Below are 14728 nucleotides of genomic sequence, written 5' to 3'. Positions count from 1 at the left end.
AGCAGATGATAGTGCGAGACGATCACTTTGGGAAAAATTTGCTAACATTATTCATGAAATGATGGACAACAGAAGTGTAATCGGCTGTATATTTGGGTTTGCATTTAGATGAGCACAGTTTAAAAGGCCAATTCGGGTATTTTCATCTAGCTTCATTTGCATCTGTGTTTCATTTATATTTTATATTTTGAAAATTATTTGTCGAGAGAGATTTTTAAGGTTTATTTATTTATTTAAATTTCTATTGTATTGCATATACAGTATAATGACTATTTAAATGAAAATGGAATGAAATGAGTGTCGGTGATTTGTTATTTTATTTTAAGGTGTCATTTTGATTAGCAGTTATACATTTAAAGAGCCCCTATTATGGGTTTTTGAAATTGACCTTCCATGCAGTGTGTAACACTGGTTGAAATCTGAAAATGCACTGTTTAAGCTATTGATTCTTTAACGAAATAGTCGACTTGGAGTCAAATAAATGAATCGTGTTGGGTTTGGATCACCAAATATGTAGTGCCAGATCTGGTAAAACGTGAACGTGCCTTTCCCTTCGAACACAGTGATGCCAGGATTACGGGATCACTGACAGATGGAGATTCGGCTGTGGGGAATAAAAGGTTAAAGTTCATTTGCACAGCAATACCAAAGTATAGCCAACCTAGTGGTGTGTTTGTTCCTGTCATTTTTCTGTGATTCGTCGGCTGTTTGCTATTAAATGAAGGAGCAGCAGAGATTTATATTTAGAGTATGTTACTTTGTCAGACTTTGACAGGGACTTTGTCAGTTACTGTTACAGTTCATATGGACCAGTTTCTTCTTCCTCCAGATCATAACATGTAAGTGTAATTAAAAATGTTGCCTCGTTTTCTGTAGTTTGCAAAATATGTATTTATTTGTGTGTTTAACTTGTAATCGCTCGGTGTGGCTTGTAATCACGTATTGATCAGTGCTTGTACTGTATCTCTCAGGATAAATCTGTACGGGGCTATTTACATTGCGGTTAAAACCATGTAAAAAACTCTAGCTTCTTTTTTTACTGATTTAAATGCGTTTCTGAGCGTGTGCTCCTCTGTCGTTTGTCTTTGCTATGGCTACCATCAGCATCATCATCTCATCTGTGCTCTCACATACTCTACTTCATAGCCGTGGTGGGCGTTTCTCTGTCTAGCTCTGAACCCAGTCGACCAATAACAACAGACTAAGTCCTCATACCAATCACAGCAGATTGGCCTCACGCAAAGGAGGGGCTTGGGAACGAATTAATCGCTGACCAAATCAAATGGGAGTCAATGGGATAATTAGGTAAAAATAAATGCATATTAAAACACATTGAAAATGTTTTTTGAACTTGCATGCATATCAGCCTGTCGTTGGAGACCCCATAACCAAAATATGACCTTTTATAATGTAAAATAGAGACTCTTTAAAGAAATGGAAATGAAAATTATGTCATCATTTACTTAATCATGAACACAGAAGATGCTATCTTGAAGAAAGCTGGAAATCAGTATATGGGATCAAAATCTTTTTCACCTCCGCTCTTGTTCCCATGTTCTACGCTTACGTTTCCAAAAGATGCAATTTAAGTTTCATTCAAACAAAATCCCTTTAAGGCAAGTGATTTCACTTGGCGGTCATCTTTGAAACACCTCTCTTGCAGTATGCTCAGGCATTCTGTTTGAATGGGGAAATAATTGCTTTCCAAGCTTACGGTTAATATTCATATTAGGAATCACCAACAACATTAAACAACAAGTCTCTTTAGTTTTATTTTGAATCAAACTAAATCTGCAGATCTTCGATCACATCTCGTCCGAGCCCCAGAGAATCAGCAGTCTATTGCATTGATTGGCTGCTGTACTAGAAGGCAGGGCTTCATTCACGATATTGACCGTTACACTTTCCCCCATTCGATACTATACAAGTGACAAGTCTTGTGTATTCTAAAGTGTTTGATATAAATCACAGATGGGCTTCAATACTATCATTGGGCCACTAGTCGAAATTGACAGTTTCTCTTCCAGCCACTCAGAAGAAGGGGGAGTTGTGGAAAGGGGAAAAGACCATAAGCTGAAAAATCATTTTAGATTTTGTCTAAACACATTTTCATTTTGATTCACACTCATTATGTTTTGGTACGCAACCTCGTTGTTTCTTATTCTGCATTAATAATCATTCATTGTCTTGTCGGCTTAGTCCCTTTATTAATCCGGGGTCGCCACAGCGAAATGAACCGCCAACTTATCCAGCAAGTTTTAATGCAGCGGATGCCCTTCCAGCCGCAACCCATCTCTGGGAAACATCCACACACACATTCACACACACACTCATACATTACGGACAATTTAGCCTACCCAATTCACCTGCACCGTATGTCTTTGGGCTGTGGGGGAAACCGGAGCACCCGGAGGAAACCCACGCGAAGGCAGGGAGAACATGCAAACTCCACACAACTGAGCTGAGGTTTGAACCAGCGACTCAGCGACCTTCTTGCTGTGAGGCGACAGCACTACCTACTGTGCCACTGCCTCTCCTTGCGTTTATTCTACACGCAATATAAATTTTTTGATTTACGATTATTATTTTTCCATCTGTGACTGCGATCCCATACAAGTAGCCATTGACTTCCATAGTATAGTTAGGTTTTTTTTCATACTACGGATGTCATAAGCTATTTTTAGACTGCGTAAAACTGGAAAATCCTATAAAACATTTGTGAATAAATCACCGTTTCCATCCATCGAGTAGAAGAGGACTAAACTGTGACTTCTTGATTTATTAGTGCTAAATATTAAAAAGAAAAATAGAATTTGCTCATTTATTTACAGCACTCTTACAGCACTCGTTAAAATATCTTCTCATGTCTTCAACAGAAGAAGTTAATTAAATTTTTTTGGTGAACTATTTCTTTAAGAGGGCCGAAAAACATAATACTAAGGAAACAACCTCCAGCTTGGGTTAAAGGCACTTACTAATATTTTTCAGTGTAGGGTTCATTAGACGCACTGTCCATAATGTATTTCTTAATAGCTTTAAAGAAAATACATTTTCTTACGGTTCAGACATCAGCACAAATAGCGCTGGGAAAAACAAAGCCTTTATGCATTGTCATTAGGAATTGAGAGATCATAATATGCAGACAATGCTGTTTTAAGCATACTTCATTTTCTCATCTTCATTTTGAAAGATGACTTAAAGCTACATTAAGAATGTTAAGTTTATAGCATGTTCTTTATGAAGTTGCATCATCTTACAAGAACAGCTTTTTCTCCATACTGTGTTTCTCTGCATACTATAATATGCAGATTATATATATATAATATATATATATATAAATATATATATATATATATATATATATATATATTTATATTTATATGTGTGTGTGTGTGTGTGTGTGTGTGTGTGTGTGTGTGTGTGTGTGTGTGTGTGTGTGTGTGTGTGTGTGTGTGTGTGTGTGTGTGTGAGTGTGTGTGTGTGTGTGTGTGTGTGTGTAAAAATTTAACAACCTATTCTGTCATGGATTTCTTAAAAGATATGCTGCATATGTGGATAAAAACTATAAATGTTAGTAATCTTGATACATTTTATTCTAATTTAAATTCTGAAAATCCTTTTCATGAATATAAGTGAATAAAACATAATGAAGTGAAATAAAGTGAATAAAAAAGTAATCTTAATGGTAGTGGCACAGTATAAAATTTTTTAATATGATCATTAACTAATACTTTGGGACTTTGTATATTGAAGATTCTTTATAAGATATATTTCTAATATTTAGTGAGCATAAACTATCGTTACTCTGAATTACATTTTTGAGTCTTTGGTAAATCCTAATATGACAGAAATGAAAATCAGCACTCTCTAACATTTACAATGTCAAATGTAGTTGATTTACTCGTTGCTTTTGTATTTATTTATTTTATTAATTGTTTAATGTTATTAAAAAACTATTTGCAAAATACTAGAAAAAATATTAATAATCTAGTTCTTATTTTAGGTTATACTTTGTGTACATAAATAGATTCACTCATAAAGAGAGAGAGAGGGGGAGAGAGAGAGAGATAGATAGATAGATGGATGGATGGATGGATGGATGGATGGATGGATGGATGGATGGATGGATGGATGGATGGATTGATGGATGGATTTATTTCTATATGAATGGATGAATAGATGGATTAATTTATTTATGGATGGGAAATGGATGGATGGCTGGATGGATGATTGATTGATTTATGGATGGATGGATGCATTTATTGTATAGATAGATTTTAAGGTGTAATTTTGATACCCATCAACCATTGAGTTTAAGATGTTTCTTCATTCACACACTCATTTCACACGCTGTGAACAGATTGTAAAAGGTAAGATGGCCCTGAAACTATACGAGAGCATTCAGTACTTCAGCACAAAGACATGTGTTGCTCTGCAGGGAAGACTGAGTCATAATACGCTTTATAAGGGCACCACGGCTCTGCTCTGGCCCTATGAGTTTGTATTTGTTAGCTCTGGCAGCAATAGAAATCGCATTCTTTATAAATTAGTAAAGACGGAGCTGCAAGGCTGAGCGAGTCCTGGGTTTGAGCCTCAGGGTTTGCTTCTCAACATTCTTCTCATGCCAATCCACACTAGAGCTGTGTAGAGAAATGCAGAACAGAAATAGTGGTTTCATTCATTCATTTATTGTTCCTTTGGCTTAGTCACTTATTTATTAGGGGTCACCACAGCGGAATTAACCGCCAGCTATTCCAGCATATGTTTTACGCAGCAGATGCCCTTCCAGCCACAATCCAATAATGGGAAACAACCTTACGTGTTAGTGGTTTCCCATTTTCTCCATGATAAATGTGTGTGTGTGTCATCCAAGGATGCTGAGGAGATTCCGCATGAAAAAAAAGACATCGGTTTTATTCTATTTAGGCAGCTCAGGACTCAGGATTGTTTTACATTCAGAGAAATCAGAATTTTCATGGTTGCAGTGATGTGAAATGTGTGTGAATGTTTATATATATAGCTCACGTATAAGATGAACTCAATTATAAATTGTTAGGATCTGATGCCCCTGTGTGGTGGTGTTTGATGTTACAGTAGCACAGTTCTGCTGTTTTGTTTTGTTTTCTGCAGAATTGCAAGAAAAAAAAAAGTGCATATCTTACAATTACAAATCTGTAGATCAAAATACAAACTCACGATTCAGACAAAGGGTTTAAATAGTTTAAAAGTAAAAACAATTAGCAGAATTTTGCATTGAAAAGTTGCAATTGATTGATTGGTTGGTTGGTTGATTGGTTGGTTGGTTGGTTGGTTGGTTGGTTGGTTGGTTGGTTGGTTGGTTGGTTGGTTTATTGATTGATTAATTGATTGATTGCCACACTAATGGGCTTCTATAGAAAAATGTTATCACTCCCATTTATTTAGTGTGTAACATTTTTCTAGGCGAATATAAGACAACAATGATTTTGAATAGTACCAAAATCCCTATCTTTAAAAACGCTTCTTGGGCAATTTGCTCGGGCATTCTGTTTTCCAAAGTTCTCCATACTGTTCGCCAAGCTTACGATTACATTACATATTTGAGTGGCGGATTTAGGCATGGGCAATCTCCCAGGGCGGCATCTTGCTATGAGCGGCATAGGGAGACAAAAAAAAAAACATGCGCACAGAAAACTATTCTGCGTGCCTCATGTGCTGCTCCTGCCATTGTTTACATGCACACAGATAAAATATGTGGCACTCATGCATTGTGAAACTGGAATAAAGGCCTTTTCTATAAATTTTATGAAACAAGGTGGTGACACGCAGCGAGTTTCGCAAGTTGACACACAGAATCTTATATTATGATGTTGATCTTATTTTGACTAAGCATGGCTATGAAGCAAAAAGGAGGGATAGAGTAAGGTGGGTAAGCCTTGATAACATTTATTCTGGGCCTTGATTCGGGTTTAAGATGAACAGATAATTATTTATATATATATATATATATATATATATATATATATATATATATATATATATATATATATATATATATATATATATACACATTTAGTTTCTAAACATTTGAATCAAACAAAATCAGCATATTTTCAGGTTGCCCAAGCTAATGCGCTCGAAAAAACAAGATCATGACACCAACCTCATTTATGGTTACATTAATACATACATACATTATCGTCCTCTGAATGATGATTTTCTGATCATGCTGCTCTTCTGAAGTAATTTTAAACTTGGTCTTGATGGCGAATTTCTTCCAGAAATGACAGCAACACTTTATTTACAAGTTTGTAGGCGTTTAAGCAGTTGCTGTCATGTGATGTGCACTTGACAGGGTGAACTGTACCTTGCGTTCGTTTCATACAGATTACAAAACAGGTTTCAAGCTTTATTTGGATATATTTTTGTGTCTGTAAAGCAAGTATTTGCAGAGATTTCATAAAAAGGTGTTTCGTGTTTTTTTTTTTCGTAAAAACACGTCTGGTGTGATCTTTTCCCCTCCGGAGAAAACCACAGTTTATAGTGATCGATGAAGGCGGGGCTTTATTCGCCATGTTGAACATTACACTTTTCCCCATTCAAAACTACACTGTAAAAAAAATCTGTTATTTTACGTTTTTTTTTTCCCGGCTGCTGGAGTAAAATAACGGCCGTTAAATTACAGACTTTCCTGTAAAATAACAGACAGTAAATTAAAGAAATTGACTTAAATTTAAATTTCCGATAAATTTCTTTAATTTACTGTCTGTTATTTTACGATAAATGTTTACAGTTTAACAGCCGTTATTTAAATTTTTTTCCCTGCATCGTAAAGTAACAGACTTTTTGTACAATGTATGCAAGTGACAGATCTTGTGTATTCTATAGTCTTTGTTAGTACTAAACGTTTGTAAAAATTTTACTTGCTGTGTTTCAACTTATTACCTCAGCATGTTTCAAGTTGTTTTAATGTAACGCAAGTTCAAGTAACTTGTAAGATTAACTTGATTCAACTTCTCGAACACTTCTTCTGAAACCTTCTCATCTGCTTCTCCTCAGGTTGTTGGTATCTTTGCTGGTTTTGGCCTGCTCTTACTGGTGGCCTCTCCGTTCCTGCTGCTTGCCACACCATTCGTCCTGTGCTGCAAGTGCAAATGCAGTAAAGGAGACGACGACCCTTTACCCACCTAACATACCAACACCGGTGGTCCCTGAACGAGGAATTTGGCTCATCTCCTTCAAACGTTTTTCTTTTCCTCCTCCGCCTTCGAGCTCTTCATCAACCGGTGGGCATCTCACGCCGCGGGTTAATATCACAGCTAGCTGAGTAGGCTCCATCCCGACAGGCCTGAAGAGACTGGAGGAGACGTACCGAGCCTGCCGCTTGCTTTAGGTGGAGGTATTGGAGAGCCGGGGGCTTCACTGACAGCGCCCTCCACAGGACTGGAGGAGCGCAGCGGCGCTGCTCCATCCGGCCGCTTGTCTGTTTTCTGGATGTTTCGCATATGTGGCTCTTTTGGAGGGTTTCTGTTATGCAGAAAATATTTTCAGTGTGGTGTTTGTCTGTTTTCTATGTGAATAGTAGCATTTCAGTCACACAGCCTGGTCTTTGTTATTTGTTTTGCACAAATAAGGGGCTTTTTTGGTCACTTTAAATGGTCTTGAGTTGACTTTTTGGCTCAAGTGTACAGTTAAGATCCTAGTTTAAATGTTTTAAGGTGAGACACTGCAGGCAAAAAAATCTTTTTGGCTTTCCATAGTGTTTTTAGTCTAATGAAAAGAAAACACAAAATACATTTTGCACTTTTAAATTTGTGATTTTAATTATGATACAGATGTTTAAAATCTGTTGTCTTAAAAGGATTTTTCCAAAAATCACCACTTCAGCAGCACTTGGACAGTTAACTTTTTTATTTAGGTCTGTATTCTGTAAGTTTTTACAGAGGGATTAGTTTATACGCTGTAAAAATGCTGGATTCACTTAGTCCCTTAATGTTGTCCCAACACAAATTGATTCAATTAACTTAATTGTTTTTTACAAATTGAAGTGGATTGAACATAAAACAGTGAAATTGTTAAAAAAAAATTAAGAATTGTGTTTAACCTCATTTTAAACATAATCTCATTGAACATTTTAGTGTACAAAAAGGAGGGGAAATTATTTTGAATAAATAACTCTGATATTTTTTAATTATAGAATGATAAAAAGAGTTGCCAATATCCCCTCTTTAAAAGCCATTGATTCTGTGTAAAAGATGAAACTATTCAAATCAACCGAACAGTCAATGTTTAGATATTTTTGCTAAGCCTTTAGCAAATTTAATGAAATAATACCACTTTAGCATGTTTCAACTTAACATTTTTGAAAACTTGCCATTTTAAAAAAAACTATTCGCGTTAATTATAATCAACCAACTGCAGGGAAGTATGGCGATAACTATTAATGAAATTGTAAACCCCATTTACCTGCAGTGTCTTGCCTTATTAGCAAAAGTTTGCATTTGAATTTCTTTAAAAGGCACTTTTTTGTCTTTAGATATAAAACTTCAGATAAAGCTAGTTTTATTTGGCAGAATTTAGCTGTTGATGTTGTCATCAGGGGATGATATTTGCCAGTGATATTTCTCTCAGTGCACTTAAACCTTTTTTAGACTTCAGATTGAGTCACTGATGTCCCTGCATTTAAATAGAAATATGATTCCAAAGCAGGACTTTTCTGTGCCAAATATTGACCCATTAAAAGTGTCACAATGACACTTTCACTTGATCCAAACACCCACACTACTAAATGCGAACTTTCAAAACCCTGAAACCAAATAAAACACTTTTTTTTTGTAGCTAACGTCTCTCATTTTTAGTCTTTTACATTTTATTTACATTTTAATGTTTTTTACAGATTTGTTTAGGGTTTGTTTGTACCTAAATGTTGTTTTTGCTTTGTTTTTAATCTAAATCTATTTTTTTGTTCATTTAAAAAAATCTTTTTTATTAAATTAGTTTTTCTTTTTGTAGCTAAAGTTTCTCTTTGTTGTGTTTTTTAATAATTGTTGCTAAAGTTAAACCCCTCATTCATTTTCTCTTGTAAAATGTAAGCACATGTCTGAGATTTGGTCGTTTTGTATTTCATTTTTGTCACAGACAGTTTAAAACATGCACACAGCTTGTATCTTTCACATCATTTCAGATTTTAGTCGCTATACTTTTTTAATGGATTATATGATGATTTCAAGACTGTTTGGCTTAAACATATTTACAAGTCTAGCACTGTATCTATGCAAGTTCATATAACTTGAAAAAAAAAAGTCTTGAACTGAATGATTGTCATGAACAGGTTAGTATGTAGTAGTTAAAAGGACAAATATGTCAGTTTATGATTAAAACTGAGTTGATCAGTTTCTGAAAAGCCATTTGCAAATACTTCTTTGAGTCAGTAGACTGGTTTATAGACAGAAAAATGATACTGAATGTCAACATCTTGCCTGCATTACCAGAAATAACAAGCACATGTAAACAAACAAAAAAAATGTTGTGCCATCATATGTAACTGATAAATATTTAATTCAGAGCACCTGCCATATGTGTGTAGCTTGGTAATATGTAGCTCATTAGGTTTCCTCTGAATCCCCTCACTAAGTGATTTTGAATCAATTATTTTATTTTTTATTTCCGTCCCATGTTTCATTTATGTTATGTAACAAAAACGTGCCATGTTGGTGGTTGATTTGATAAAGTGAATGTTTTCTCTTGTAATACAATATTAATTCCACCATTAGAATCTCACAGTATTCATTAAGCTGATTTCTGATGTACATATGATGTTAATCGTGTCCATCTTATGGTAGCAGCCTGCATTATCCTGTTTTAGCCTTAACGTTTTTGAGCACCTCACTGGTTTCTTCTCCTGTAGCCTGTTTTTTTTTTTTTTTTGTATGTATTTATCCTCAGGTTCTTTGAGATTACTAATGTTAGCACTTTTGTGTGATGTTTAAAGGTCTACATCATTGGTCTCAAACTCAATTCTTGGAGGGCCGCAGCTCTGCATAGTTTAGCTCAAAGGTGTTCAAACTCTGTCCTGGAAGGCCGCTGCTCTGCGTTGTTTAGCTCTAACTTCCTTCAACACACCTGCCTGGACATTTTTGTATACCTAGAAAAAGCTTGAACAGCCAGGTCAGGTGTGTTTATTAGGGGTTGGAACTAAAATATGCTGGAGACCGACCTTCCATGACTGAGGTTGGGCAGCCCTGGTTTAGCTTCAGTCACCAACAACTCTCAACTGCTTAATAGTCTCTAGTAGTCTTGAACACCTTGATTAGTTGGATCAGCTGTGCTTGATTAGAGTTGGAGCAAAACTGTGCAGAGCTGCGGCCCTCTAGGAATCGAGTTTGAGACCTGTGGTCTACGTTTATGCTTTATATTCAGTTAAATGTTGTACGTGAAATGGCCATGGTATAGAGTAGGCTAATAACTAAATATATGTTGCTACATTTTTTGTATGTGCATCTCAATTTTGAACATTTGGCTTTGGCTTGTGGTCATACTTTTATATCTGCAATCACCAAGCTTGACAGTGCCGTATATTTTTTAGATCATATAAATCCTTTAGAGCATTTAATGCACCTTCAGATCTTCATCTAGCTATCACTAGTGAAGCCTAGCAACTAATCTTTGACAAGCTAAGAAACTGTAAATCTTTTTTTCAACATGTTAGAAACATTCTAATTTACATGCTAATTATGAGTTAAATGTGCTAGCAACATGTCACTTCATGCTTTGCTAAAACAGAAACTTTTTTATTTTATTAGGATAGATAAAATGCAAGTAAATAGCTAATCATCATGCATCATGGTATTTTATGGTAGATAAATGCTACGATGTAAACATTGTGCTAGAAGTGTTCTAAAAATTACAAATGCTAACATGCTAATCATGTTAGTAGGCTAAATTATATTTATATTTACATGTTAATACTTGTTAACATTAATCAAGCTTGAGACATGTTACTAGTGCCATGTAACCATGCTAGAAACATGTTCATTCCTGCAAACAGTGTTAAACATGCTCGCAGCATGTCACTTCATGCTAGTACTTTGCTAAAACACTCTGTTATTAGGCTAGATAAAATGCAAGTAAAAAATGCTAATTCATGCTGAAAATGTTAGCAGCATAATTAGATAAATGCTAACAACGTAAATGTTGTGCTAGAGGTGTGTAAAAGTTATCATGCTAATCATGTCAGTAAATTAGATTTATGCTGACATGTTAATTCTTGTTAACATTAATATGTTGCTAGTGCCATGTTAGCCATGCTAGAAACAAGTTCATTCCTGCTAACAGTGTTAAACATGCTAGCAACAAGTTAACAAAATGATAAAGTGTTGATTTATGTAAAAATAGTGTTTAAACATGTTTAAAAATCTGTTAATTCATCATAATTAAAGAGGCATGCTAACAACCCATTAAGCCGTGCTAGCACATGAAACAGGCTAGAAACATGTTTTACATATAAGCTAGGCTTTCTAAAGTTAGTAAACCAGTAATTAAGCAAGTAGCTAATTCATGCTAAAAGCGTTAGCAACATGGTTATATTTTTTAGCAACATGGTAATTCATGGTAGATAAATAATGATAATGATGTAAACATTGTGCTAGAAGTGTTCAGAGAATTACAAATGTTATGATGCTAATCATGTTAGTAGGCTAAATTAAATTTATGTTGACTTGTTAATTACTGTTAACATTAATCATGCTTAAAACATGTGGCTATTGTGCCATGTTAATCATGCTAGAAACATGTTCGTTCCTGCTAACAGTGTTAAACATGCTAGCAACATGTTAGCAAAATGATAAATTGTTGATTTATGTAAAAAATAAATCAATGTGTTAAAACATGTTAAAATGTGTTAATTTATAATAATTAAACACACAAGAGGCAACATGTTAAGCCATGCTAGCACATGAAACAGGCTAAAAACATGTTTTTACATATAAGCTAGGCTTTCTAAAGTTAGTAAACTTACTAAAAGTTAGTTAGTAAGCATTTGCTGGTAAGGTATGTTTTAATGCTGGTCTTGCTGGTTTAATGTTGTCTTGCTGGTTTAATGTTATCTTGCTGGTCCTGAAATCAGCAGGACTAGTATCAAAACGTAAAAACATGTACTTTTTTTTCTTTAGCAGTGTATTCAGTCGGCATCCAGTACTCATTTTAATCAGCAACACGTGGCCATTTCATGTAGAACAATATGAGTTCAAGCTTCTATATATTTATGTACATGTGAATATTGACAGTTGTGCCATGCAAATTTTTAAGACATCGATGAGGGAACTTTTATTTTGACAGGATATATGTACTCAAAGCGGATCTTTGATGTTTTATGGGCTACTGTATACATTCAGCTTATTGTGTTTCATTTGACTGTTTTGTTGTTATACTCAACTTGATGCTCATTTTATGTTGTATAAAGATATTTTTGTTGTACATTATAATCATTTCCTTACATCAGGGTTATTGAATTTGTATTATTGGATGTTTATTCAGTCAAGTGTTGTTTTTTGTTGTCTCCATTTGGGTTGCGTCATGCTTGTTTGAAATGCCATTTGTTCCTACAGTAAACCTAATTTGAAACAACTGAAGCTTTACATGTAAATGATCCCACAAACAGCCAAAACCTAGTGTTCTTGTTTGTAATAGTTTACTTACACAAAAAAATAGCCTTGCAAATTTATTTTTGTATTTCCAGGTTCAGCTTTCTGCAAGCTCTTAGTTATGAGCAAGAATTCGAAAAGTGCTACAGTGGTTTGTTTGTCTTTCACTCTTGGCGTTTACCCATTCCACATAGTAATCGTTATTTTACATGTTTTGACTCGTGCCCTTTTGTTTAACTTGACTTTTAGGATTTTTAGGGACCTTTGCCATTGCTTTAAAAGCTGGTTTTGCCTTTCACTGTTCTTTCAATGGCCTTTTCAGTGTGCCATTTGTTTGTTTTTGATGTTGTATTCTCTGAAAACCACAACCAAATTCCACTTGTACAGTATGTAAATTTGCATGTATGTGAATCTTGAGGAAAAAATACAACTATAAAAATCTTGTATCGTGTGTGCCTCTTTACTTTCTTTTAAATTGTATTCATGTTCATCATTTTCCGTTTTGTTTACATTTTCATTTTTGTTCAAATATTCATTTCCACATTTTTCTTCGGCTTGGTCCCTTTATTCATCAGGGCCCGGTTTTTCAAAAGTAATCCACTAGGATTTTGGATAAGGGGTTGGATCAAATCTTGAAAATGGGTTTTTCAAAAGAAAAAACGGATTACATAATCGGATTAGATCACGTAATCCAATCTTGGTTTTGATCCGGATCAAACCCCTAGTTTGGGTTTTTCAGACCTTTTTTGTAGGATTTGGATCACTTTGATCCAAAAAATCTGGATTAAACTGATCCCATCAGAAGGAAGGATTTAGCGTGGATTTCATGCCCAAATTGTAATGAAAACTTAAAAAAAAATATTAGATAAAACTATATTTGGATCATGCAGTATCTTACGAGATATACTATTTTTTATTGTTTATTGTATTATTTTTTATTTTTATTTTATTTTTATTGGTTCATCTGTCAGGCTATAGTGATTATAGGCTTTAATGTATTTAGCCTTTCAGTAGGCCTACAGCAAAATAGAAAGAGTATGGCCTCATAAAATAATTCCCCAAACAGCTGTCAAAATTTACCAAAAACAATACATTTTATTCTGTTACTAATTGATATATATATATATATATATATATATATATATATATATATATATATATATATATATATATATATATATATATATATATATATATATATATATATATATATGTATGTATTCATCACAATGAAAAATATTTTTGTGTTTAGAATATTTATCAGTGATGCATGCAATGATTACAGAATAACAAACAAAAAAAAAAAATGCAAAGAATGGCAATGCCTGATTTTTGAAATCACTTTCAACAATTGCAAAAAGAGACAGAAGTTCAGCTTCATCTGGCAAAGGAACTACTGACTCTGACCAAACTGTAGCAAACCAACACTTGAGATCTGCCTCCTAAAAAATACGCTCAGACAAGCTGCTCCCTCCACATCAGATGAGGAAGTCTGACATTATTGTGGAGGTTTCAACATTGTCTTTTTTTATTCAAAATATTTGAAACTTATTATAAATATCCTCAATGTACAGTGTTGTAGATCTCAGATGAGCGGACTGCTGGAAGAGGATGGGGTGGGGTTTTTCTTGCTTTTATTATTTATTATTATAATTATTTTATTATTTATAAAATTTTCTTAGTTTTCATTTCAAATAAACATAAATTTATATTTACCCCACACTGGCTATTCTAATTGTTGCTCTTTACATAGGCCCATCTATCCATCTACATTGTGATTGATCACTGGTAATCCAGATTTAGTGATCCTGAAAAGTTCCTATCTGGATCAGAATGATCCAATCCAATGTTGCTATGAAAAACTGGCTCAAAAAGTAAACTGGATTACATGATCACGGATTGCAAAAACGCGATTACTAAATCTGGATCAATTTTATCCGAATTAAACCTTTTGAAAAACCGGGCCCAGGGGTTTCCACAGCGGAATCAACCGCTAACTTATTCAGCATATGTTTTACACACCGAATGCCCTTCCAGCCGCAACTCAGTACTGGTAAACATCCATTCACACTCATTGTAATAATTATTTAATATTTGTTTTTATAATA

At 34.4% G+C, this 14728-nt stretch overlaps 1 protein-coding gene across 4 annotated transcripts in view; it reads left to right on the top strand.

Annotated features, from left to right (window-relative positions):
• Positions 1–13064, top strand: part of rnf144aa (ring finger protein 144aa) — a 71165-nt gene extending 58101 nt beyond the window's left edge. Inside the window, exons 8-9 of one of the 4 annotated variants that reach the window (XR_012392812.1) lie at positions 7039–9924; positions 10353–13064. Coding sequence is in view for 2 of the 4 variants with exons in the window: in XM_005158736.6 (XP_005158793.1) it covers positions 7039–7170 (132 nt within the window). In the remaining 2 variants the exon portion in view is untranslated. Of the gene's footprint in view, positions 1–7038 lie in introns of all 4 variants that reach the window. The other 3 variants (XR_012392811.1, XM_005158736.6, NM_001045209.2) reach the window with 3 other exon arrangements.
• The last annotated feature ends 1664 nt before the right edge of the window (positions 13065–14728 follow it).

Source organism: Danio rerio, chromosome 17 (assembly GCF_049306965.1).
Source record: "Danio rerio strain Tuebingen ecotype United States chromosome 17, GRCz12tu, whole genome shotgun sequence".
Lineage (NCBI taxonomy): Eukaryota > Metazoa > Chordata > Actinopteri > Cypriniformes > Danionidae > Danio > Danio rerio.
The sequence above is the reverse complement of the archived record's forward strand: the minus strand, read 5'-3'. Positions and strand labels throughout refer to the sequence as shown.